At 45.2% G+C, this 27,038-nt stretch overlaps 1 protein-coding gene across 6 annotated transcripts in view; it reads right to left on the bottom strand.

The window, feature by feature from the left end:
• The window catches only part of nek10 (NIMA-related kinase 10), a 436,136-nt gene that overhangs the window by 125,486 nt on the left and 283,612 nt on the right, over nucleotides 1-27,038 (bottom strand). For all 6 annotated transcript variants that reach the window (XM_070880873.1, XM_070880874.1, XM_070880876.1 and 3 more), the window contains 2 exons: nucleotides 17,282-17,465; nucleotides 16,734-16,820 (listed from right to left, as the gene is read on the bottom strand). In XM_070880873.1, coding sequence (XP_070736974.1) covers nucleotides 16,734-16,820; nucleotides 17,282-17,465 — 271 coding nt within the window. The remainder of the gene's footprint in view (nucleotides 1-16,733; nucleotides 16,821-17,281; nucleotides 17,466-27,038) is intronic.

Raw genomic sequence — 27,038 nt, 5'->3', positions numbered from 1 at the left:
GGGGGCAGACAAAAGGCAGGTAACTCTAGGCCGGTCAGTTTAACATCTGTAGTGGGGAAAATGTTTGAAACTATCATTAAGGAAGAAATAGCGGGACATCTAGATAGGAATAATGCAATCAAGCAGACACAACATGGATTCATGAAGGGGAAACTAATTTACTGGAATTCTTTGAGGATATAACGAGCATAGTGGATAGAGGTGTACCGATGGATGTGGTGCATTTAGATTTCCAAAAGGCATTCGATAAGGTGCCACACAAAAGGTTACTGCAGAAGATAAAGGTTCGCGGAGTCAGAGGAAATGTATTAGCATGGATAGAGAATTGGTTGGCTAACAGAAAGCAGAGAGTCGGGATAAATGGGTCCTTTTTGGGTTGGAAATCGGTGGTTAGTGGTGTGCCACAGGGATCGGTGCTGGGGCCACAACTGTTTAAAATATACATAGATGACCTGGAAGAGGGGACAGAGTGCAGTGTAACAAAATTTGTAGATGACACAAAGATTAGTGGGAAAGCGGGTTGTGTAGAGGACACAGAGAGGCTGCAAAGAGATTTAGATAGGTTAAGCGAATGGGCTAAGGTTTGGCAGATGGAATACAATGTCGGAAAGTGTGAGGTCATCCACCTTGGAAAAAAAAACAGTGAAAGGGAATATTATTTGAATGGGGAGAAATTACAACATGCTGCGGTGCAGAGAGACCTGGGGGTCCTTGTGCATGAATCCCAAAAAGTTAGTTTGCAGGTGCAGCAGGTAATCAGGAAGGCGAATGGAATGTTGGCCTTCATTGCGAGAGGGATGGAGTACAAAAGCAGGGAGGTCCTGCTGCAACTGTATAGGGTATTGGTGAGGCCGCACCTGGAGTACTGCGTGCAGTTTTGGTCACCTTACTTAAGGAAGGATATACTAGCTTTGGAGGGGGTACAGAAACGATTCACTAGGCTGATTCCGGAGATGAGGGGGTTACCTTATGATGATAGATTGAGTAGACTGGGTCTTTACTCGTTGGAGTTCAGAAGGATGAGGGGTGATCTTAGAGAAACATTTAAAATCATGAAAGGGATAGACAAGATAGAGGCAGAGAGGTTGTTTCCACTGGTCGGGGAGACTAGAACTAGGGGGCACAGCCTCAAAATACGGGGGAGCCAATTTAAAACCGAGTTGAGAAGGAATTTCTTCTCCCAGAGGGTTGTGAATCTGTGGAATTCTCTGCCCAAGGAAGCAGTTGAGGCTAGCTCATTGAATGTATTCAAGTCACAGATAGATAGATTTTTAACCAATAAGGGAATTAAGGGTTACGGGGAGCGGGCGGGTAAGTGGAGCTGAGTCCACGGCCAGATCAGCCATGATCTTGTTGAATGGCGGAGCAGGCGCGAGGGGCTAGATGGCTTACTCCTGTTCCTAATTCTTATGTTCTTATGTTCACAACCTAGGTGTCATATTTGACCCTGAAATGAGTTTCCAGCCACATATCCGCAGCATAACTAAAACTGCCTTTTTCCGCCTCCATAACATTGCCTGCCTCCGCCCCTGCCTCAGCTCTTCTGCTGCTGAAACCCTCATTCATGCCTTTGTTACCTCTAGACTTGACTACTCCAACTTACTCCTGGCCGGCCTTCCATATTCCACACTACGTAAACTTGAAATCATCCAAAACTCAGCAGCCGGTGTACTATCCCGCACCAAGTCAAGATCACCCATCACCCCTGTGCTTTCTGACCTTCTTTGGCTCCCAGTTAAACAACGCCTCGATTTCAAAATTCCCATCCTTGTTTACAAATCACTCCATCACCTTGCCCCTCCCTATCTCTGTAATCTTTTTCAGCCTCATAATCCCACAAAATGTCTGCGCTCCTCAAATTCTGGCCTCTTGAACATCCCTCATTATAACTGCTCAACCATCGGTGGATGTGCCTTCAGCTGCCTGGGCCCTAAGCTCTGGAACTCCTTCCCTAAACCTCTACGCCTCTCTACCTCTCTTTCGTTCTTTAAGACCCTCATTAAAACCTACCTCTTTAAACAAGCTTTTGATCATCTGCCTTAATTTCTTCTGTGGCACGGTGTCAAATCTACCTGTTTGTCTGTAATACTGTTATGAAGCACCTTGGGGCTTTTTAACCACGTTAAAGGCGCTGTATAAATAAAAGTTATTATTCTTCCCACATGTACTGTTTGCTTCCACGCAGATTATAATGGACATTTTTACACTTCCACACAGTAGGAGCTATTCTACTATGGAAGGCACAAGTGCCATACGATGAGCAGTACACTCACTCACAGTTGCTTCTTTTTCTTACTGCAGGTGAAATTGGCGTATAATCGTCGGGAAAAGCAGCGCCCCAGAGATGGCGAGCCTGATCTACAGGACCTCATTCGGGTCGAGGAGTGAGTGTCCGCCATCCTGGGCACACCAGTTGGCACGGTCGCGGGCGGCGAGGCAGAGCCCCCTGAGGACAGTAACGGTATGTTGAGGACCATTGCATCTTCTATCAGACCACTTAGTCCCGACACCACAATCCATCCCCACTTTCCAGGAAATTGGTATTTCTGAACGCCTTTTCCATTCCTGGACCCCTCCCCTGCAGGTAACCACTCTTCTCTGGCTTTGTGCTTACAGATAATGAACCAGAGGCACAGGAGCCTGTCCGTGAGCCCTCGGCTGCCGGCGATGGTGGAGACAAGGACAAAGGGGAGGATGCCTCTCTCCCAGCCACCGAGGAGCCAGGGGCCTTAGCGAGCGGGTACAGCACCTCCGTGGACGAGGGCATGGTCGGGGGTTTGGAACTGGGTGATACTCTGGGACCTAGTGGCCTGCAGCAACACCAGGGTGCAAGGGAATCTCATGGGCCAGCTCCCCGGAGGGTGAGTGCGTACCCGAGTGATGCTCAGCAGCACTCTGATGAGGAGCCCAAGCTGAAGGTTGTCATGAGACAATCTTTGAGAATGCACAGCGATCTGTTGGGTACATTATCAAGGGTGACCGAGGGCCTGGATGCACTTGCTGTGAGGATGGAGGAATCCACCTCAATATTTTACCTTGCCTCTCAGCAGTCCATCGAGCCCATCCTTGGTAGATACCAACAGATGTTGGAAGCCTTGAGTGACCCATGGAGTCCCAGACATATGAGGAGAGACTGGATAAACTGGGACTTTATACACTGGAGTTTAGAAGGATGAGAGGAGATCTCATAGAAACATATAAGATTCTGATGGGACTGGGCAGGTTAGATGCGGGAAGAATGTTTCCGATGTTGGGGAAGTCCAGAACCAGGAGACATAGTCTTGGGATAAGGGGTAGGCCATTTAGGACTGAGATGAGAAGAAACTTTTTTACTCAGAGAGTTGTTAACCTGTGGAATTCCCTACCGCAGAGAGTTGTTGATGCCAGTTCATTGGATATATTCAAGAGGGAGTTAGATATGGCCCTTACGGCTAAAGGGATCAAGGGGTATGGAGAGAAAGCAGGAAAGGGGTACATAGGTGAACGATCAGCCATGATCTTATTGAATGGTGGTGCAGGCTCGAAGGGCCGAATGGCCTGCTCCTGCACCTATTTTCTACGTTTCTATGATACGTGCCATGGCTGATGTGGCAGTCGCCATTGAACACCAGGTCGACGCCACACTAAGCCTGCATGCTGTCATGTCGTCCGTGTGTGGTGGTATCAATGCACTGTCTGCTCTGATGCAGACTCACTCTGCTCTGATCCAGAGTCACATTGATGCCACACAAGCACTGACTGCTGCCATCTTGTGTGGGTCCCTGCAGTCCAACAGGGAACACACGGTGCTGAAGCAGGCCAGCAATCTGAGCTCCAACAGATTACTCCAGATGTTGAGGCGCTGCCCCAGGGGCGTGGCAGCGTGTTAGTCAACATGGAACATGATGTCCTCAGGACATCATTCCGGTTCCCACCGCTGCCACTTCGCCTTTGTACCTGCTGCTGAATGCACCCGTCCAGCCAAGACTGCCGCCGCCCATCCTGAGGTGGTGCAGTCCACAGCCTGGCCTTCCAGGGCCCAAGCTAGTCCAGGGCATCCTGCTATGCTGTCTGTACTGTCTGCCCCACACACAGCAGCCTTCAAGCAGCCTTGCTGTACGCACGGAGGCCACATTGAGGAGGAGCACTAGGCTTGCGAGGAGGGTGAAGGTAAGGGGTGGGAAAGCACAGCGGAGGTCTGAGTGAGGACTTTGCCCACCATGGACAGCTGTCCTCATCCTGTAAATAAGGGCTGTAAATATGTTGGAGGAATTGTTTTTCGCAACCTATTGTTCGGCGTGCATGTGCCTAATATGCCACATGGATGCTGCTGTGGGATGACTAATGGAAGGGGCCTTTGTCCATACATTGTTTAAGGTCATATGTTTGATGGTCTTTCAACAGGACATTGTGTTTTGTTTTGTTACTTGCTGGGGAGGGGTTTGGTTGTGGTGTTTGAGGCGACTACATTGGTGTCATACATAAAACTTTACTTTGACCGTTTTGCATTGGCGTCCTGTGTATCATTGTGGGCTTTAACGGAGATGTGCCATTATGGTGCCACATAGCGTGGTCAGTTAGCTGCATCCCTCAGCTTCCTCCATTCAAGACATCTGATGCATTATGAGTCGCTGATGTATGACTCTTGCACCGGCAGCATTGCCACGCTGCCTCCACCATGGATGGTGCTCCTCCTGCTGTGGTTGGTCATTCGGGGCCTCACCAGGCTCCTGTTTCTCGTTCTCCTCTTCCCAATGCAGGTGATAGCATATCTCTCTCAGCATTTCCTCTCGAAAGCGTATCCTTCTCACACACTTCTCCTCAGAGAGGTGGAGGTATGAGCGTTGCTGCCAGTAAACTCGTGGGAGTTAAGGCCTCCTGTCCAGACATCCGTGGCCTCTCCTCATTCGTGGTCCTGCATGGCTAACAGCCCATCTATCTTCTCGCCACCCAACGAGAGCATGGAGTAGACGACGCGGGTGAACTAGTAATGTACCTATTAAATTATTTCACTCAAGCTGTAAGGACCCTGTAATGGCAGATCATTCTTCCGATTTAAAGTCAGAGGTTGATGTTGCATGCTGTTGCGCTCAATGTGCCCTCCAATTTATGCTCCTCCTCCATCCCTTTAAGTACGCTGCAGATAGCTCCAATGGAAGATGGAATGGCCGGGTTTCTCTGGCATGGTTCGGGGCGGGTGCTTAATGAGGCGGATGCACCTAATTTTGCGGCCGGGCGCTAGCAGGACGTTGCACGGCGATCGACGTCATAATCTGAATGAAATTACAGAGCAAGGCAGTAGTGTTCTGCGCCGCCGCAAAACCAGCACCAAATTTCCGGGTGGGGCACTGCATGTTGTGCGCCCGGGTGGTAAGCAATTCAAGACATATTACCGCCCCTCCGGGGCGCTAACAGAAGTGTTACACAACCAAATTTCCAGCCCAATGAGTCAAATGGCCTCCTTCTGTGCTGTAAATTTCTATGATTCTAACATACCATTTGCCTACCTAATTGCTTTCTGTACCTGCATGCTAACTCTGTATTTCCTATATGAGGACACTTAAATCTCGATGAACACTAACATTTTAATAGTTTCTTGTTCTGTTTTTCTATTCTTCCTACCAAAGTGAATAACCTTACATTTCCTCACATTATACTTCATCTGCCACCTTATTGCCCACTCACTTATCCTGTCTATATCCCATTGCAAGCTCTTTGTGTCCTCCTCACAGCTTACTTTCCCACCTAGCTTTGTATCATCAGCAAACTTGTATACAATATACTTGGTCCCTTCATCTAAGTCATTAATATAAATTGTAAATAGTGGAGGCCCAAGATCTGATCTTTGCTGGTATCCCATTAGTTACAGCCTACCAACTCGAAAATCAGCCGTTTATTCCTACGCTCTGTTATCACTAACCAATCCTTAAATCCATGCTAATATAATACCCCCAATCCCATGAGCCCTAATGTTGTGTGATAACCTCTTGTGTGGCATTTTTGAAAATCCAAATATACCACATCCACTGCTTCTTCCTTATCTACCCTGTGAGTTACAACCTCAAAAACTCGATAAATTTTGTTGACTCTGCCCAAAGATAATATGATTTTCTAAGTACCCTGTTACCACATCTCTAATAATAGATTCTGGCATTTACTAGTCCAGTATCATAACCTAGAACACCTAAATCTCTCTGAACAACAGCATTTGCTGAGAGCAGCGGCGAGAGCGGACCTGGTCGGGGACACAGCGGAGACTGGGAAATAAAGAGCTGAGGAGAGAGAGCAAACAAATCAAGGGATGACATCACAGGACAGCAAGTAGGTGATTGGTTGGTGAGTATTGCAATGATTTTTTTTCTCTCTAGCTAGGCAGTGATTTAAACTAAGAGCTGGGGAACTATCACTATTAGTTTATTAATTTAATAACTTAACTAGATATACTAATTAATTAATATAACTATAAATAATAGTTTGCGTAAAAACTTTAACTAATTAAATTAATTCAGGTTATCAATAAGCAAATAAAGAAAGAATTCTAGAGATGACCGGGCAGGCTATGTGTCAGGACTGTAGTACGTGGATAGTGAGACTGTCTCAGATTCCCACATCTGCAGGAAATGTCTCTGCCTTCAGTTGCTCCAGCTCAGAATCATTGAGCTGGTCTGCGAGTTAGAGACACTCCGAAACATAAGGGAGGGGGAGGAATTTCTATATAGTTTTCTTCAGAATACAGGCACATCCCAGCGGAAAGCACAGGTTCAGGAAGGGGACAGTGTGACTGTTAGGGAGCCGGGTAGCGGGGATTTCGGAGAGGTTGAGAAGGATGTCCAGTAGACACTGGTTCTGTCCAACAGGTACGACGTACTTGCTACCCGTGAGGACAAGGAGAAAGACTGTGGGGAGTACAGCCATAATGCAGACCAAGGCAGTGTGGCTCAGAAGGCTGTCCAAAGGCAGGGGGGGCAGGGTGTAGGGGGGGGGGCGGTGGCGAGCAGAATATAAGTGTGGTAGTGATAGAGAATTCCATAATTAGGAGGATAGATGGCTCTACAGCCATGAACAAGAATCCTGAAGGATGTGTTGCCTACCCGGTGCCAGGGTAAGGGATATCGCGAGGCGGTTGGAGAGGAATTTGGAAAGGGAGGGCTTAAATCCAGCTGTCGTGAACCATGTCAGAACAAATGACGTATGTAGGATAAGGAGGGCTTGCTGAAGGAATATCAGGAGTTAAGAAGTAAATTAAAAAGCAGGACTTTGAAGGCAATAATCTCTGGATTATTGCCTGAGCCTCGTGCAAATTGGCACAGAAGCAATCAAATCAGGAGAATTAACATGTGGCTAACGGGCTGGTGTGGGACAAAGGGGTTCCTTTTCATAGGATACTGGCACCCCAGTACTGGGACAGAAAGGAGCTGTACCAATGGGACGGGCTCCAGCTGAACCGGAATGGGACCCGTGTCCTAGCGGAAAGGGTAAATAGGGAGGTGACAAAGGCTTTAAACTAGTAAGGTGGGCGGGGGGAGGGATTTACAGGAAGTATAAACAAAACAGAAAAGGAGAGCAAAGGAAAGAGTAAAGTAAGGGAGGACATTAATGGCCAGGGAATAAATAGAGTAATAGAACAGGAGAGCAAATAAATGGTTAAAAATAAAGTGAAAGGAATTGATATTAAAAATGAATTAAACTCTCTGTACAGCAATGCACACAGTGTCCAAAATAAAACAGGAGAGCTAGAGGCAATCATGCATTGCAAGGAACCAGACATAGTAGGGATTACGGAGACATGGCTTCAGAAAAATCAGGACTGGGAATTAAACATTACAAGGTGTAACATATTTAGAAAAGAGAGAAAGAAAAAGGGGAGGTGGAATTGCTGTACTTATTAGGATAACGTAATGGCAGTAGAAAAAAGTGACGCAGTTATCAGTAAGGCAGAAACATAATCCATGTGGATGGAGATAAAAGACAATAAAGGATCAGGCACACTAATAGAGGTAGTCTACAGACCACCTAATAGTGGAAGGGAGGCGGAGGAAGAAATATGCAAACAAATTAGGGAAATTAGTAAAAAAAATAAAGAATAATAATCATGGGGGATTTCAACTACCCGAGATTAATTGGATAGAAGAGGTCAGTAAAGAGGATAAGGGAATGGAGTTCCTACCATGTGTACAGGAGTCCTTTCGAAACCAATATGTAAAAAACCCAACAAGAGAGGATTTGCTATTGGATCTAGTAATGGGGAATGAACCAGAGCAGATAAGAGAAGTAAAAGTAGGGGCAATAGTGACCATAATATAATACGCTTTAAGATAATAATTGAGAAGAACATAAGTATGACAAAGGCGAACTTGGGAAAATAAAATGATAACAATATTGGCAAACAATGACATATAACAGCAATGGGAAACAGTTAAAATGGTATTCAACAGATTCCAGGCAAAATATATTCCGCTTAAAAAAAAGAACAAAGTAAAATTGAGGGTAAGGAAAGAGGCATACATTAAGTACATGAACATCAGGGGCGAGCATGATAAGGGAGAATGCGAAGAGATTAGGAGAGTAGTAAAAAAAACAATTAAGAAGGCAAAGAGGAACTATGAAAGTAAATTATCAAGGAACATAAAACAAAAAAGTTAACTATTTTATAGGCATATAAATAAAAAAGGAAGGTCAGGATGAGAATAGGGCCACTAAGGGATGGACAGGATAATAACACAGGCAACAATATAGAGATGGCAGAAATATTAAATAATTACTTTGCTTCAGTATTTAACAGGGAGATAGGACAGGTGGAGATGACATTGGATCATGAGATTAGTAATGAAATAAATGCATTTAAAATAAAAAGGGGAGATATATTAAATAAACTAATCAAACTCAAAGAGCAAAAAAACCCTGGTCCAAACGGTTTACATCCGTGCAGTTTAAAAGAATCTAGGGAAGAGATAGCAGAAGCATTAATTCACATATTTAATAATTCATTAAAAGAAGGTATAGTGCCAGAGGACTGGCAGATAGCTAACGTAATACCTATTTAAGAAGGGAGATAAAACATTTCCAGGGAACTATAGGGAAAAATAATGGAATCTCTACTAAAGGAGAAAAGAGAAGAACATCTATAAGCCAAAAATATAATAATGGATAGTCAGCATAGAATTCAAAAGGGAAAGTCTTACTTGACCAACCTCATTGAATTTTTTGAAGAAATAACAGAGAGAGCAGACAAGGGTAATGCAGTAGATGTAATTTATCTAGATTTTCAAAATGCCTTCAATAAGGTAACACATAATAGAATAATGAATAAGGTCAGAGATTGCTGAGCCAGGAGGCAAAGTAGCAGACTGGATAGTTAGCTGGCTTCAAGACAGAAAGCAAAGAATAGGGATAAAGGGTAACTATTCACAGTGGCAGAAAGTGGGTAGTGGTGTCCACAATAATCAGGGCTGGGACCACTGTTGTTCACAATTTATATTAACGATGTAGACTTTGGAATCAATAACACAATTTCTAAATTTGCAGATGACACCAAATTGAGGGGGATAGTCAATACTGAGGAGGACTGCAACAAATTACAGGAGGATGTTAATAAACTTGCAGAATGGGTATATAATTGTCAAATGAATTTCAACACAGATAAATGTGAGGTATTATATTTTGGTAGAAAGAATAGGGAGGTCACTTATTACTTGGAGGGCGAGTCTGGGTGGGGTAGTGGAGCAAAGGGATCTCTCAGGACAAATACACAAATCGCTAAAAGTAGCAACACAGGTTAACAAGGTGAAAAAAAAAGTAAACAAACTACAGTTTATTTCGAGAGGGATAGAATAGAAAAATTGTGAAGTTATACTCAATTTCTATGAAAAGTTGGTTAGACTACACTTGGAGTACTGTGTACAATTCTGGTCGCCACATTATACGAAGGATATAAGGCTAGATTTTACACTTTTGTGAATATCGCCCAAAAATGGGTGTTATTTCCGGCGTGGACGGCAAAAATGGGTTTTCAGATCGCTGGCGAGAATCGCCCATTCTCAAAGCATCTAGTCTCCATTTTTGAAATTGGGCATTACTGCGAGCAATATGAAATGGGCAGTTGCGTTAAATCTCGCTGACTTTCTGCCATAAAGTGTCGCCATCCTTAGCATGGCAACGCTCGATTCCCACGATTCAGGAGGTCAAAGGTCATCATGACATGAGCAGAAGAGGAGACAGAGAGAGAGAGGGAGCCAAGAAGGACTGAAAGCGTGTGCGGGTGTGGTGTGTGTGCTTGTTTGGCTGTTCTGGGAGGCACGAGGGAGATTCACCAGCAGCAAAAAGCCTACTAAGCACCAAGAACATAGTTGACACCAAGTTTTTGTCCAACAAATAAGATATAACATGGAAGGGATGGTGGAGGCCCTGGAGCTGGTAGCCAGGAACACTGGTGGCAGAGGGCTCCCAGTGGTCCCGCAGCGCGGTACTACACCCCAAGTTACCGCACCATCATTGCCAAAGACACGAGAGCCAGGAGCAACATCTTGCTTCTGGCTCGGAGCACGATCCCACCTCGGGACCGTCCTCTCCCGTATCCGTCGAAGCAGCAGTTCGGCCGTCATCCCACCCCCCCCACCCCCCCAATAAAGCATCGCCTGAGGAGTTCCTCGGCCAAGCTGCTTGGAGTCAGGAGGGGAAAGGGTAGAGGTGGGGAGGAGAAGAGGAGGCGGGGGGGTGGGAAGGTTGTTTTTTTACAGAAATACTGATGATTTCAGACAATTGTTCGGTTTAAATGTTTTTTATTTAACAAAACCTTGTTGCGGATTGGCTCAGATAGCTGCACCGTTACACGCTGGTGATTCATTATCAAAGGGTATAATTACAATTAACTTCAATCAACTTAAACTTTAACTGTCACCAAGGTGATGCCCACCATTGATGTATGACCTGCACACCCAGCAGTGTGTAAGCCTTGTAAATACCATCAATGTTCTTTCAAGCAAAGCGCTCATTGATGAGCTCCTGACGTAAGGCTCTTGCAGCTATCGTGCCATCACAGGCCCTTCCATGTGGTCTACAGGGGTGCGGGGGCATGGCTTCAGCCTCAACCAGATTGTCTGGGCCGATGTTGGCGTCCACTTCCTCGTCCTCCTCTTCCTCTCTCTGGTGAGGTGGACTGTCAGACTCTTCAGGCAATTCTTGTCCCCTCCTGATAGCCAAGTTGTGCAGCATGGAGCACACCATCACGAATTGAGCTACCGGCTCAGGGTGGTATTGGAGTTCGCCTCCTGAATGGTCCAGACATCTAAAGCGCAGCTTCAGCACTCCAATGGTTTTCTCCACGATATTGCGAGTGGCTCTGTGGCTCTTCTTGTATCTCCTCTCGACTTCGGTGTGGGTGTCACACAGGGGGGTCATCAGCTAGGTGGTGAGGCCATATCCTTTGTCACCAAGCATCCAGCATTGACCTTGTGGCTGATTGTTAAACAAATCAGATACAGTGCTCTCACGCAGGATGTGAGCATCATGAATGCTGCCCAGAAATTTAGCATTCACTGCCATTATAAATTGCTGGTGGTCAAAAACTAGTTGGACATTCAGGGAGTGGAATCCCTTGCGGTTCCTGAAAACCTCTGCATCCTGAAAAAGTGCCTGCTTCGCGATGTGCGTACAGTCTATTGATCCCTGCATCTGAGGAAGTTTGCAATCCTGTAGAATCCTAGAGCCCTCTCAGTCTGTGCCTCCCTGGTCATAGGGAAGCTGATCAAGTCCCTCCTGCATGCGTACAGGGCTTCAGTGATCTGTCTAATGCAGCAATGTGTGGCATGCTGAGACAGACCGCAAATGTCGCCAGCTGAGGCCTGAAAAGAACCTGACGCGTAGAACGACAGTGCCGCGGTGACTTTGACCTCAACGGACAGTGCAGCACTGATGGTGCTGGCAGGCTGCAGATCTCCCCTTATGAGCTGGCATACCTCAGTGATAATCTCTTTGTGGAAACACAATCTCAAAAGGTAGGTGGTGTCAGGCAAGTCGAGATAAGACTGCTTGTCTCTGTACTTGCAGGGCGTGTAACGTCTGGTCCTCCTCATCAGTCTGGCATGTCTTACATTGGGCACATAATGCTATGGAGCGTACCTTCAGCCATCTCGAGTCTGCAGCATGTAATTGGACATCAAGAGAAGGTGAGAAAGGACAGGCCCCATTGCAATAATCTGCCAGTCCTCATAACTTGAGGACTGGGAGAAATTTAAAATACAGCAGAGAAGGACAAAGAGGTTAATTAAGAGGGGGAAAAATAGAGTATGAGAGGAAGCTTGCCAGGAACATAAAAACTGATTGCAAAAGTTTTTATTGATGTGAAGAGAAAAAGATTAATGAAGACAAACGTCGGTCCCTTGCAGTTGGATTCAGGTGAATTTATAATGTGGAACAAAGAAATGGCATTCCAATTGAACAAATACTTCGGTTCTGTCTTCACAAAGGAAGAAACAAACAACCTTCCGGAAGTACTAGGGGACCGAGGGTCCAGTGAGAAGGAGGAACTGAAGGATATCCTTATTAGGCGGAAAATTGTGTTAGGGAAATTGATGGGATTGAAGGCAGATAAATCCCCGGGGTCTGATAGTCTGCATCCCAGAGTACTTAAGGAAGTGGCCCTAGAAATAGTGGATGCATTGGTGATCATTTTCCAACAGTCTATCGACTCTGGGTCAGTTTCTATGGACTGGAGGGTAGCTAACGTAACACCACTTTTTAAAAAGGGAGGGAGAGAGAAAATGGGTAATTATAGACCGGTTAGCCTGACATCAGTAGTGGGGGAAATGTTGGAATCAATTATTAAGGATGAAATAGCAGCGCATTTGGAAAGCAGTGACAGGATCGGTCCAAGTCAGCATGGATTTACGAAAGGGAAATCATGCTTGACAAATGTTCAAGAATTTTTTTGAGGATGTAACGAGTAGAGTGGACAAGGGAGAACCAGTGGATGTGGTGCATTTGTACTTTCAAAAGGCTTTTGACAAGGTCCCACACAAGAGATTGGTGTGCAAAATCAAAGCACATGGTATTGGGGGTAATGTACTGACATGGATAGAGAACTGGTTGGCAGACAGGAAGCAGAGAGTCGGCATAAACGGGTCCTTTTCAAAATAGCAGGCAGTGACTAGTGGAGTGCCGCAGGGCTCAGTGCTGGGACCTCAGCTCTTTACAATATACATTAATGATTTAGATGAAGGAATTGAGTGTAATATCTCTAGGTTTGCAGATGACACTAAACTGGGTGGCGGTGTGAGCTGTGAGGAGAACGCTAAGAGGCTGCAGGGTGATTTGGACAGGTTAGGTGAGTGGACAAATGCATGGCAGATGCAGTATAATGTGGATAAATGTAAGGTTATCCACTTTGGGGGCAAAAACACGAAGGCAGAATATTATCTGAATGGCGGCAGATTAGGAAAAGGGAGGTGCAACGAGACCTGGGTGTCATGGTACATCAGTCGTTGAAAGTTGGCATGCAGGTACAGCAGGTGGTGAAGGTGGCAAATGCTTTGTTGGCCTTCATAGCTAGGGGATTTGAGTATCGGAGCAGGGAGGTCTTACTGCAGTTGTACAGCGCCTTGATGAGGCCTCACCTGGAATATTGTGTTCAGTTTTGGTCTTCTAATCTGAGGAAGGACATTCTTGCTATTGAGGGAGTGCAGCGAAGGTTCACCAATCAGATTCCCGGGATGGCTAGACTGACATATGAGGAGAAACTGGATTAAATGGGCCTTTATACACTGGAGTTTAGAAAGATGAGAGGGGATCTCATAGAAACATAAAAGATTCTGACGGGACTGGACAAGTTAGATGCGAGAAGAATGTTCCCGATGTTGGGAAAGTCCAGAACCAGGGAACACAGTCTTGGGATAAGGGGTAGGGCATTTAGGACTGAGATGAGGAGAAATTAACCTGTGGAATTCCCTGCCACAGAGAGTTGTTGATGCCAGTTCATTGGATATATTCATGAGGGATTTAGATATGGCCCTTATGGCTAGGGGGATCAAGGGGTATGGAGAGAACGCAGGAAAAGGGTACTGAGGGAATGATCAGCCATGATCTTATTGAATGGTCGTGCAGGCTTGAAGGGCCGAATGGCCTACTCCTGCACCTATTTTCTATGTTTCTATGTAATAGTTCTCTGTTTTCCACTGATTGGTCACAAACAATGAATGTCCCGACGAAGACATCTTTTAAATTCCAATCGGTCACAGTATGGTCACAATGTTTGTACAGATGTTCACATCAACTCCAACGACCTCCAGAGTACATCTGAACTCCTCTGAGGTTAAAGCAGAGCAGCCTTTTAAAGGATGCGACATATGATGTAGAACATGGCATCCGTAATGTAATTAGTTCCGGTTAGTTCCACTTTTTCCGGGTGGTTTTTTAGGCGAGCGATATTGTGGGCGATATGTATTCGAGGTGGTGAAAGTGACGCAGGGCGATCACTTGGCCATTAGTTACGGCAAATGTGATATTTATGACAAAAAAAAGTGGGTGGTCGGTATTATTGAATCTCGACGTTACTTTCGTGCGGAAACTAACGCTGGGCGATATTATGGGCGTTGATTTCACCCATTCTGATGATTCCACCCAAAAAAAATGGGCGGGCGGTATTATTTTTTCCCGGTGTTACGCACATGGGGAAAGTAACACTCGGCGATAAGTTTCTGAAAAATGCCCGTCAGTTTCCATTTTGTGGCTAAATGGGCGATTTATGGGTGTTATACATCATTTCAGCGGTAAAATGGACGTTAAGCATGCAAAAAAAGTGGAAAATCTAGCCCATAGAGGTACTGCAAGGATGCACAGAAGATCCACAAGGATGATATCAGAAATGTGAGGGTATACCTATCAGGAAAGAATGAAAAGGCTGGGTCTCTTTTCGCTTGAAAAAAGGCTGAGGGGCGACCGAATAGATGTCTTTAAAATTATGAAAAATTTTGACAGAGTAGAAACGGAGAGGTGTTTCCACTTGTGGGGAAGAGTATAACTAGAGGCCATCAATATAAGATAGTCACCAATAAATCAAATAGGGTGGTGAGAATGTGGAATTCGCTATTACAGGGAGTAGTTGAGGCAAATAGTATAGATGCATTTAAGGGGAGGCTAGATAAGCATCTGAGGGAGAAGGGAATAAAGGGTTATGCTGATAGAGTTAGATGAGGAAAGATGGAAGGAGGCTCGAGTGGAGCATAAACGCCGGCATGGACAGGTTGGATCGAATGGCCTGTTTCTGTACCGTATATCCTATGTAATAACCACTACGCCACCATACCCTTACCTACCGTATAGACTCGCGTATCCTGCGATCTCGCGTATCATGCGACCCCTAAATTTTCGTCCCCAAAACATGATTTTACCATATATCTCATGTATCATGCGAGTCACTTTTTTGAGATCGAATACAGACCTTAACATGAAACATCGAGTGCATTCTGCTGTGAAAGCTGTTCGCGAATCGAACACCGATACAGCAATCGTTCCAGCTGGCTTGACTAGCGTCGTTCAGCCACAGCCTCTACTGTGTTTGGGAGTTGTGGGTGGCGGAGGTCGGGTCGCTGGGGGGGTGGGGGTGAAGAGGAGGTCGGGTTGGGTCACCGGGGGGAAGCGGAGGTCGGGTTGCCGGGTGGGGGGGGGAGTTGGGGGAGCGGAGGTCGGGTCGCCGGGGGGGGTGGGGGGGGGGGGTGAAGAGGAGGTCGGGTTGGGTCACCGGGGGGAAGCGGAGGTTGGGTTGCCGGGTGGGGGGGGAGTTGGGGGAGCAGAGGTCGGGTCGCCGGGGTAGGGAGAGCGGGGGTCAGGTCGGATCCGGTCCGGTCTCTTTCCTCCCCCGCCCCCGACCTCCGCGACTCTCTCTTCCCCCCCCCCGACCTTCGCGACTCTCTCTCATCCCCCCCGATACAGTACAAGCGACAATAGAGGCTGCAATCCAGCCCAGGAGATACCTGCCAAGATTCAGCGTGGATACGGTCTGCTTAACAGACTAACAGCCTAATCTTGGCCAGCACTTCACACCTGCAAATTTTGTATCTCGCGTATCATGCGACCCCCCAAATTTAGGTTACAATTTAGGTCTTCAAAAGTCGCATGATACGCGAGTATATACGGTACTAACCAGCTTTAGGTGAATTTCTTGTACTCTCCTGTAATTAATCCAAAACTGTAGTTGATGAAGGTAGAAATTTACAGGCATTTACAAAAACAAAATTTTGTTCCAATTTCAGGATGACCTATTTAATAAATTACTCTCAGTCATACATGGAAATATATTTCAAATTTGTGGCTGCATAGAGTGTATTTGCAATAGGTTTGGTAATGTGATCAGGAAATTGTGTTTTGCAAATTAAGTGTGTTTTACTCATTTGGTAAAGGCCATCTAAAATGAATTATCAGTTACTTATCCCTACATTCAATATTTCAGGAATAATTTTACAAATTTCTGTGCAAAGTTTCTCCTGCCGGGAGCAAATCAAGAATTCAGCACATTCCCCATGATTTTGGGTTCACAATCAGTAGGTGTAGAAATATAATTCCAGCAAGAGAACCTCTGAGCCAAGAGCAGAAATTTGTAAAATCACTCCTTATGGTTGCTTTGACGACATACCCTATTTTACAAAAATGACAGAAATTCCAAAATTCATTTATTTTACAAATTGATACATGTACACAAACACTTTTAGATAACAGCAAACTGGTGTAAATGGCAGTGTTTTTATTACAATCCATTCACTTACTCAGGATAGAATCTTTTATGGGGCGAAGACTGGAGCTGCTGGAGTGATCTGAAATGTTCAACTCCTCATCCATTTCCGGATCGATATCTACAGTACAACAGAAAGAAAAGCTGACACATTAAAGAGGGCAGCATTACCATTTTACAGATCCATTGGTTTTGTATCAGTCATCACTTTTTTTAAACTTTCATGTCCAAACCAGATAACCATTCTACATGATCAACTATGTCTATAACATTAATAATAACTCATATCCTTCAGGATATTACCAAAATAGATCACTAAACATAGTCATCATAAATTAAGTCTCATATTCTAATGGTTGTATACAAACTTTCTGAAATATTATTTAACAATAAACATTTTCAAGATATCAAAAAATAATTTACAATGCAAAATAAATTATACACATTTCAACCAAATTATTTGTTTGATTTTCCAAATGTCTCATTATTAATTCTGTAATAGCTAACATTTTAGATGGATTAACCATTTATTGCAATACATCATTTCTACTTATTCAATGTTGTTAAGAACCTCGACTGTACCTTTTTCTGTGCTCTCTGCAGAATTAATGTTCTCAAGAAATACTGCATCATTCAGTCTGTCATCCCCATCTTTAACATGTAGTGCATGGAAGTCATCTAATGGGTTATCAGTTGTTTCTGATGACTCCCTCTTCAGACTGGCTGTTCCACAGCTGCTACCCAGACTTGACTTAGCATAATGCTCCTTTAATGCAGAACGGTAAAGATAATTTGAAAGATAATTTGGCATTTTACTGCACAATTTACTCACAATGGGGCCAAAATTCAGGTGAGCCAGAAAGTTGGCACACCGATGAGTTTTTAATTGGTACTCACCGCTGGAACTCTTGGTGCGGTGAGTATATCCATTTTCAGGACTTTGAATTTTTTTCAAAGTCTTAAAGGAAATGGATCATAATGGGGAAGAGCTTAGGCTCAAAGCCAGTCTGACTGGCTGAAAATGGGTCTTTTGGGCCATCTGCCGCTGTCAATCAACAGGGTGATGGTCACAGCGCGTGTGCGTCACCGCGCTCTCTCCCCTCCATTAAAGGGGAGAGATTCGATCATTTTTTAACTTTGGCCACTGGGCCACCAGGGAGGGTTTCGGCCGGGCCAGCAACCTGTCACCCAAGAGGGGGTGCCAGGCTTCCCGTTGGTGGCCCGGCCGAATGCAGGGCCAGTATTTTGGCTGTTGATCCAGAAGTCGGATTGCAAAAGTTCTTCCATTGCGGCCTTGGCAGTGATCCCTCCCCTTTAAGGGCAGCCGCGCTGTTGGGCTGCACTCACTCTGCAGAGGGAGCACCTACAGCAAAACTTGACGGGGATACCGCACGGCGAGTGATTGATGCATCGAGCTGAAAATAGATAGGTAAGTGTTATGTTTTCAGTACGACATCACACACACACACACACAGGCTCTAAGATGGCTGATAACTTTAGGAAGCTGAGTCAGGTGACCTGAACTGTTTATTGTTGTAAACAGCACTGGCTGCAGTGCCACAGTAGTCCACAGGGTGGAGCTATATATATATTACACTTCTCCCTCCTTAATGAAGAAGTAATTATAACAAACAATCATCATACATAAATTGCATGGTTATACACAACAAAAGATCAGGAGCCAGATTTTACACTTTTGTGCATATTGCCCAAAAATGGGCATTATTTCCGGCATGGGCGGTAAAAATGGGTTTTCAGATCGTCGGCTTTTCGCCCATTCTCAAAGCACCTAGTCTCCATTTGTGAAATTGGGCGTTACCACGAGCGATCTGAAATGGGCGTTCTCTCTGACCTTCTGCCATAAAGTGTCGCTGTCCTTAGCAACGGCATGGCAACGCTCGATTCCCGTGATTCAGGAGATTAAGGGTCATCATGACATGCGCAGAAGCGGAGAGAGAGAGGGAACTGAGAAGGACTAAAAGTGTGTATGGCTGTGGTGTGTGCTTGTTTGGCTGTTGTGGGAGGCATGAGGGAGATTCGCCAGCAGTAAAAAGCCTACTAAGCACCAAGAACATAGCTGGCAATGAGTTTTTGTCCAACAAATAAGATACAACATGGAAGGGATGGTGGAGGCCCTGAAGCTGTTAGCCAGGAACACTGGTGGCAGAGGGCTGCCAGTGGTCCCAGAGCGCGGCACTGCACCCCAAGGTGCCGCACCCCCATTGTCAATGGCACATGAGAGCCAGGAGCAACATCTTGCCTTTGACTCGGAGCACGTTCCCACCTCGGGAATGTCCTCTCCCATATCCGTCGAAGAAGCAGTTCGGCCGTCATCCCACCCCCCCCTCCCCCACGAAGCATCGCCTGAGGAGTTCTTCGGCCAAGCGTCTTGGAGTTAGGAGGGGAAGGGGTAGAGGTGGGGAGGAGAAGCGGAGGTGGGGAGGAGAAGCGGAGGTGGGGGGGGGGGGGTGGCGGAGGAGGGTTGTTTTTTTTACAGAAATACTGATGATTTCAGACAAATGTTCGGTCTAAATGTTTTTTATTTAACAAAACCTTGTTGTGCATTGGCTCAGATAGCTGCACTGTTACACGCTGGTGATTCCTTCAACATCAAAGGGTATAATTACACTTAACTTCAATCAACTTAAACTTTAACTGTCACCAAGGTGATGCCCACCATTGATGTACGACCTGCACACCTAGCAGTGTGTCAGCTTTATAAATACCACCAACGATCTTTCAGGCAAAGCGCTCATTGATGAGCTGCTGATGCAAGGGTCTTGCAGCTATCATGCCACCACGGGCCCTTTCATGTTGTCTACAGTGGGCCGGGGTCATGGCTTAATTGTCAGCCTGATTGGGTCAATGTCAGTGACTGCCTCCTCATCCTCCTCTTCCTCTCTCTGGTGGGGTGGACTATCAGACCTCTCAGGCAATTCTTGTCCCCTCCTGATAGTCAAGTTTTGCAGCATGGAGCACACCACCATGAATTGGCTACCTGCTCAGGATGGTATTGGAGGCATCTAAAGCGCTGCTTAAGCACTCCAATGGTTTTCTCCACAATATTGCGAGTGGCGCCTCTCGGCTTCGGTGTGGGTGTCATGCAGGGGGGTCATCAGCCAGGTGGCGAGGCCATATCCTTTGTCACCAAGCATCCAGCATTGACCTTGTGGCTGATTGTTAAACAAGTCAGATAAAGTGCTCTCATGCAGGATGTGAGCATCATGGATGCTGCCCGGAAATTTAGCATTCACTGCCATTATAATTTGCTGGTGGTCGACAACGAGTTGGACATTCAGGGAGTGGAATCCCTTGCGGTTCCTGAAAACCTCTGCAGCCTGAAAAGATGCCCGCATCATGCGTACAGTCTATTGCTCCCTGCACCTTGGGGATGTTTGCAATTCTGTAGAATCCTAGTGCCCTCTCATTCTGTGCCTCCCTGGTCATAGGGAAGCTCGGGAATCTGATCAAGTCCCTCCTGCATGCGTACAGGGCTTCAGTGACCTGCCTAATGCAGCAATGTGTGGCATGCTGAGGCAGACCGCAAATGTCGCCAGCTGAGGCCTGAAAAGAACCCGACACATAGAATGACAGTGCTGCGGTGACTTTGACCTCGACCTCGACAGACAGTGCAGTGCTGATGGTGCTGGCAGGCTGCAGATTTCCCCTTATGAGCTGGCATACCTCAGTGATAACCTCTTTGTGAAAGCGCAGTCTCCGAAGGCAGGTGGTGTCAGGCAAGTCGAGGTAAGACCGCTTGTCCCTGTACTTGCGGTGGGCGTAACGTCTGGTCCTCCTCATCAGTCTGGCACATCTTACATTGGGCACATAATGCTGTGGAGCGTACCTGCAACCATCTCGAGTCTGCAGACGTAATTGATCATCAAGAGAGGGTGAGAAAGGACAGGCCCCATTGCAATAGCTATCTGTTTTCCACCGACTGGTCACAAAGAATGAATGTCCCGACGAAGACACCTATTCAATTCCAAAGATGTTTGTACAGATGTTCATATCATCTGCAAAGATCTCCAGGGTACATTCGAACTGCCCCGAGGTTGAAGCAGAGCAGCCTTTTAAAGGATGCGACATGTGATTTAGAACATGGTGTCCATAACGCTGTGATTAGTTCCAGTTAGTTCCACTTTTTCGAGCGATATTGTGGCCGACATGTGCGTGAGGTGGTGAAAGTGATGCTGGGCAATCTCCTGGCCGTTAGTTTCGGCAAATTTGATATTTACGACAAAAGAAAGTGGGCAGGTGGTATTATTGAATCTTGGCATTAATTCGGATGTGGAAACTAATGCTGGGCGATATAATGAGCGTTGATTTAGCCAATTCTGATGATTCCATCAAAAAAAAAGTGGATGGGCGTGTTGTAGGAGGTAGGCACCTTTAGAATATACCAGAATACTAGGCATTAGGCACCTGCTAGATATATCTAAACGCATATCAGTTTAAAGTGGCCACACATAAAATGGCTGCCCAGGCATGATGGGAAATCAGGTAGTCAAGCTGTGAACTGTTGAATGTTCAATGACCGAGCAATAACCCTGTGAGGCCCACTATAGGAATGCCTTGGATGCAGGATAAGAATAATGAGGAGAGAACCCATCTCCCGTATTCAAGGCCATAAACATAGAAACATAGAAACATAGAAAATAGGTGCAGGAGCAGGCCATTCAGCCCTTCTAGCCTGCACCGCCATTCAATGAGTTCATGGCTGAACATGAAACTTCAGTACCCCCTTCCTGCTTTCTCGCCATAACCCTTGATCCCCCGAGTAGTAAGGACTTCATCTAACTCCCTTTTGAATATATTTAGTGAATTGGCCTCAACTACTTTCTGTGGTAGAGAATTCCACAGGTTCACCACTCTCTGGGTGAAGAAGTTTCTCCTCATCTCGGTCCTAAATGGCTTACCCCTTATCCTCAGACTGTGACCCCTGGTTATGGACTTCCCCAACATTGGGAACATTCTTTCTGCATCTAACCTGTCTAAACCCGTCAGAATTTTAAACGTTTCTATGAGGTCCCCTCTCATTAATTCCCCAGGAAGAAAGAGATAAGAGAACCCATCTCCTGTAAACAAGGTTAGAAACCAATTATTTCTCCAAGAAGAAAGAACTAGTGAGAGAACCTATATCAATCAGCCCAAGCTGACAAAAGACGAACACATGGTTCCTGAGACATAAGGGGAATTCTATTGGGTTAAAAGAACCTATATGTAATCTATAATCGTTGTGATTGGCTTGTGTCCAGCCGTGATGGGCTGTGTAGCTGTAGTAAACTGTTTTGTAACTGTTGTGAAACATATAAAAGTGCATGTAACCCTTTGTTCTGTGGAGAGAAACCTGGATACGGTCCTGAGTTTTTCCTCCCCGCTGAGCGTTATAAAAGCTGCATCAGCATTGGAACCGACTCTGAGTGTTGAGTGATTCTTCTGAGAAAACACTAACGCTAACAATGGCGTAGTCGACGGGATTTCCCGGAGTCGCTGGACGCCCTTGGAAAAAACCCGGGTGAGTATAAAAACAATTTTTAAGTATAAAGGGTGCGGAAGGTGGAAGCTGGTTGATCGACATGAGGAGACGGTCTAATATCTCAAACGCCTAGCCTGAGCCTGAATTAAGAGGACTTTTGTCCCACGTGACGGCCAGGAACCAAGTAGGCGTAGGGAACACACTTAGACCGTGGGATCGTGATACCGAGAGACATCTTCCGGACCCAGTAGTGTAATTTGAAATACCCCGGGGTAGAACCAAGCGGTGTACAGCGGCTAACGGAATCCAAACCTGTGAACAGGGTCGGACCAACGGGCTGAGCGGTGGTAGGTAGTCGTTAAGGATACGTAGAGCACTGCGGGAATTGCTTAAACGCGTTTTTAAGAATTGTATAAGTTTGTGTAACAGCAGAACTTGTGACCTGACAGTAGCCAAGAGACAGTTTACTACAAGTCGCGCTAGAAAGAAAGCGGACCTCTGAGAGTAGATTCCTAACGGTACTAGTCCTACCCAGGAATGGCCATGAAAACAAGTAAACTCGAGTGGGGACCAGAAGGGTCGCTTACCCGCCACCTGGCGGAAAAACAAAAGAAGCTAATTGAAAAAATGATTAAAGCAGGGTGGAATCCTCAGGAATTAGTTATGTGAGGAATTATTTAGATAAAACTACGAATTCCCTGAAAGGTCATGGATCCAAAAATAGAGCCGGCCAAAACAAGAAGAGAGACTGTTGTAAATGTCTGATCGTTGAGTGAGAAGTGTCTGTGTGATTTTTGACTGCAGAATGAATTTTTTATGTTTTCATGTTCCGAAAGCCTGGTTGGAAGAGGAATGCAAGTGTCTGTTTATTTTAGAAACAGAGTGAAAGTCTTTTTTTAACCCTTTGTAATGTTGTCCTGTATGTAGGAAGTTTTAAGAAATTTAAGTTCGAAACGCAGGTGTGGATTTATTCGGATGATAAGTTACGGAGCTAGGAAAATAAACAAATAAAGAATAGGTTTGTTGAGCAAAATATTTATTTGACATGCTCACTTACTTGCCGAAAGAAAACATGCAATGATTGATTGGGTTGAAAGACATAAATTTAGTCTCGGAATGAGATAAACATAGAAAACATAGAAAATAGGTGCAGGAGCAGGCCATTCAGCCCTTCTAGCCTGCACCGCCATTCAACGAGTTCATGGCTGAACATGAAACTTCAGTACCCACTTCCTGCTTTCACGCCATACCCCTTGATCCCCCGAGTAGTAAGGACTTCATCTAACTCCCTTTTGAATATATTTAGTGAATTGGCCTCAACTACTTCCTGTGGTAGAGAATTCCACAGGTTCACCACTCTCTGGGTGAAGAAGTTTCTCCTTATCTCGGTCCTAAATGGCTTACCCCTTATCCTTAGACTGTGACCCCTGGTTCTGGACTTCCCCAACATTGGGAACATTCTTCCTGCATCCAACCTGTCCAAACCCGTCAGAATTTTAAACGTTTCTATGAGGTCCCCTCTCACTCTTCTGAACTCCAGTGAATACAAGCCCAGTTGATCCAGTCTTTCTTGATAGGTCAGTCCCACCATCCCGGGAATCAGTCTGGTGAATCTTCGCTGCACTCCCTCAATAGCAAGTATGTCCTTCCTCAAGTTAGGAGACCAAAACTGTACACAATACTCCAGGTGTGGCCTCACCAAGGCCCCGTACAACTGTAGCAACACCTCCCTGCCCCTGTACTCAAATCCCCTCGCTATGAAGGCCAACATGCCATTTGCTTTCTTAACCGCCTGCTGTACCTGCATGCCAACCTTCAATGACTGATGTACCATGACACCCAGGTCTCGTTGCACCTTCCCTTTTCCTAATCTGTCACCATTCAGATAATAGTCTGTCTCTCTGTTTTTACCACCAAAGTGGATAACCTCACATTTATCCACATTATACTTCATCTGCCACGCATTTGCCCACTCACCTAACCTATCCAAGTCACTCTGTAGCCTCATAGCATCCTCCTCGCAGCTCACACTGCCACCCAACTTAGTGTCATCCGCAAATTTGGAGATACTACATTTAATCCCCTCGTCTAAATCATTAATGTACAATGTAAACAGCTGGGGCCCCAGCACAGAACCCTGCGGTACCCCACTAGTCACTGGCTGCCATTCCGAAAAGTACCCATTTACTCCTACTCTTTGCTTCCTGTCTGACAACCAGTTCTCAATCCACGTCAGCACACTACCCCCAATCCCATGTGCTTTAACTTTGCACATTAATCTCCTGTGTGGGACCTTGTCGAAAGCCTTCTGAAAGTCCAAATATACCACATCAACTGGTACTCCTTTGTCCACTTTATTGGAAACATCCTCAAAAAATTCCAGAAGATGTGTCAAGCATGATCTCCCTTTCACAAATCCATGCTGACTTGGACCTATCATGTCACCATTTTCCAAATGCGCTGCTATGACATCCTTAATAATTGATTCCATCATTTTACCCACTACTGAGGTCAGGCTGACCGGTCTATAATTCCCTGCTTTCTCTCTCCCTCCTTTTTTAAAAAGTGGGGTTACATTGGCTACCCTCCACTCGATAGGAACTGATCCAGAGTCAATGGAATGTTGGAAAATGACTGTCAATGCATCCGCTATTTCCAAGGCCACCTCCTTAAGTACTCTGGGATGCAGTCCATCAGGCCCTGGGGATTTATCGGCCTTCAATCCCATCAATTTCCCCAACACAATTTCCCGACTAATAAAGATTTCCCTCAGTTCCTCCTCCTTAATAGACCCTCTGACCACTTTTATATCCGGAAGGTTGTTTGTGTCCTCCTTAGTGAATACTGAACCAAAGTACTTGTTCAATTGGTCTGCCATTTCTTTGTTCCCCGTTATGACTTCCCCTGATTCTGACTGCAGGGGACCTACGTTTGTCTTTACTAACCTCTTTCTCTTTATATATCGATAGAAACTTTTGCAATCCGCCTTAATGTTCCCTGCAAGCTTCTTCTCGTACTCCATTTTCCCTGCCCTAATCAAACCCTTTGTCCTCCTCTGCTGAGTTCTAAATTTCTCCTAGTCCCCAGGTTCGCTGCTATTTCTGGCCAATTTGTATGCCACTTCCTTGGCTTTAATACTATCCCTGATTTCCCTAGATAGCCACGGTTGAGCCACCTTCCCTTTTTTATTTTTACGCCAGACAGGAATGTACAATTGTTGTAATTCATCCATGCGTTCTCTAAATGTCTGCCATTGCCCATCCACAGTCAACCCCTAAAGTATCATTAGCCAATCTATCTTAGCCAATTCATGCCTCATACCTTCAAAGTTACCCTTCTTTAAGTTCTGGACCATGGTCTCTGAATTAACTGTTTCATTCTCCATCCTAATGCAGAATTCCACCATATTATGGTCACTCTTCCCCAAGGGGCCTCGCACAATGAGATTGCTAATTAATCCTCTCTCATTACACAACACCCAGTCTAAGATGGCCTCCCCCCTAGTTGGTTCCTCGACATATTGGTCTAGAAAACCATCCCTTATGCATTCCAGGAAATCCTCCTCCACCGTATTGCTTCCAGTTTGGCTAGCCCAATCTATGTGCATATTAAAGTCACCCATTATAACTGCTGCACCTTTATTGCATGCACTCCTAATTTCCTGTTTGATGCCCTCCCCAACATCACTACTACTGTTTGGAGGTCTGTACACAACTCCCACTAACGATTTTTGCCCTTTAGTGTTCTGCAGCTCTACCCATATAGATTCCACATCATCCAAGCTAATGTCTTTCCTAACTATTGCATTAATCTCCTCTTTAACCAGCAATGCTACCTCACCTCCTTTTCCTTTTATTCTATCCTTCCTGAATGTTGAATACCCCTGGATGTTGAGTTCCCAGCCCTGATCATCCTGGAGCCACGTCTCCGTAATCCCAATCACATCATATTTGTTAACATCTATTTGCACAATTAATTCATCCACCTTATTGCGGATACTCCTTGCATTAAGACACAAAGCCTTCAGGCATGCTTTTTTAACACCCTTTGTCCTTTTAGAATTTTGCTGTACAGTGGCCCTTTTTGTTCTTTGCCTTGGGTTTCTCTGCCCTCCAATTTTCCTCATCTCCTTTCTGTCTTTTGCTTTTGCCTCCTTTTTGTCTCCCTCTGTCTCCCTGTATAGGTTCCCATCCCCCTGCAATATTAGTTTAACTACTCCCCAACAGCAATAGCAAACACTCCCCCTAGGACATTGGTTCCGTACCTGCCCAGAATGCTTTAAAAAAAAAAGAGCTTCTAAAAAAAAAAGTTTTAAATAAAGATTGAAATTACAAAGTTTGAATTGGGATTTTGAGATATTCAGAGAAGGCACAGGAAATACTGAGGTGGATTTAAAAAAAAAGAAAAAGATTAAATTAAATCTGATCAGGTCAAACTCCTGGGCAAGTGGCGAGCTATCTGCGAAGGTGTAAAAGGAACTTTTGGAAAATGTTAAAAAACAGCAAGCTTTAGTAACGACTTTGAAACTGGAGCATTTTGAGATAACGAAAGGCAGCACTCAAACTCTCAAAGCTGGACTCCATTCCAGTTATGGAGACAAAGAAAAAGATAAAGATGCCACTTTGAAAGTAAACAAATGATTTTAAATTAACAACTTTATGGAGTTACGAACCCTCCGTGTAAAATACAAAACCTAATTTGAAGAAATAAAAAAAAAAGATGTAACGGACTAAATGGAAAAAGACATAACTTACTAAATACTAGTTGATGTTTGCTGTGAAAAAGATATTGGTTTAATTAGAAGGAAAAAAAAATTGGAATAAGTAAAAAACACTCTACATGGATTCGAATTTTCAATTA

The sequence above is a fragment of the Pristiophorus japonicus genome, chromosome 5, assembly GCF_044704955.1.
Source record: "Pristiophorus japonicus isolate sPriJap1 chromosome 5, sPriJap1.hap1, whole genome shotgun sequence".
NCBI classification, from domain to species: Eukaryota; Metazoa; Chordata; class Chondrichthyes; family Pristiophoridae; genus Pristiophorus; species Pristiophorus japonicus.
This window is presented reverse-complemented; position numbering and strand designations above follow the sequence as displayed.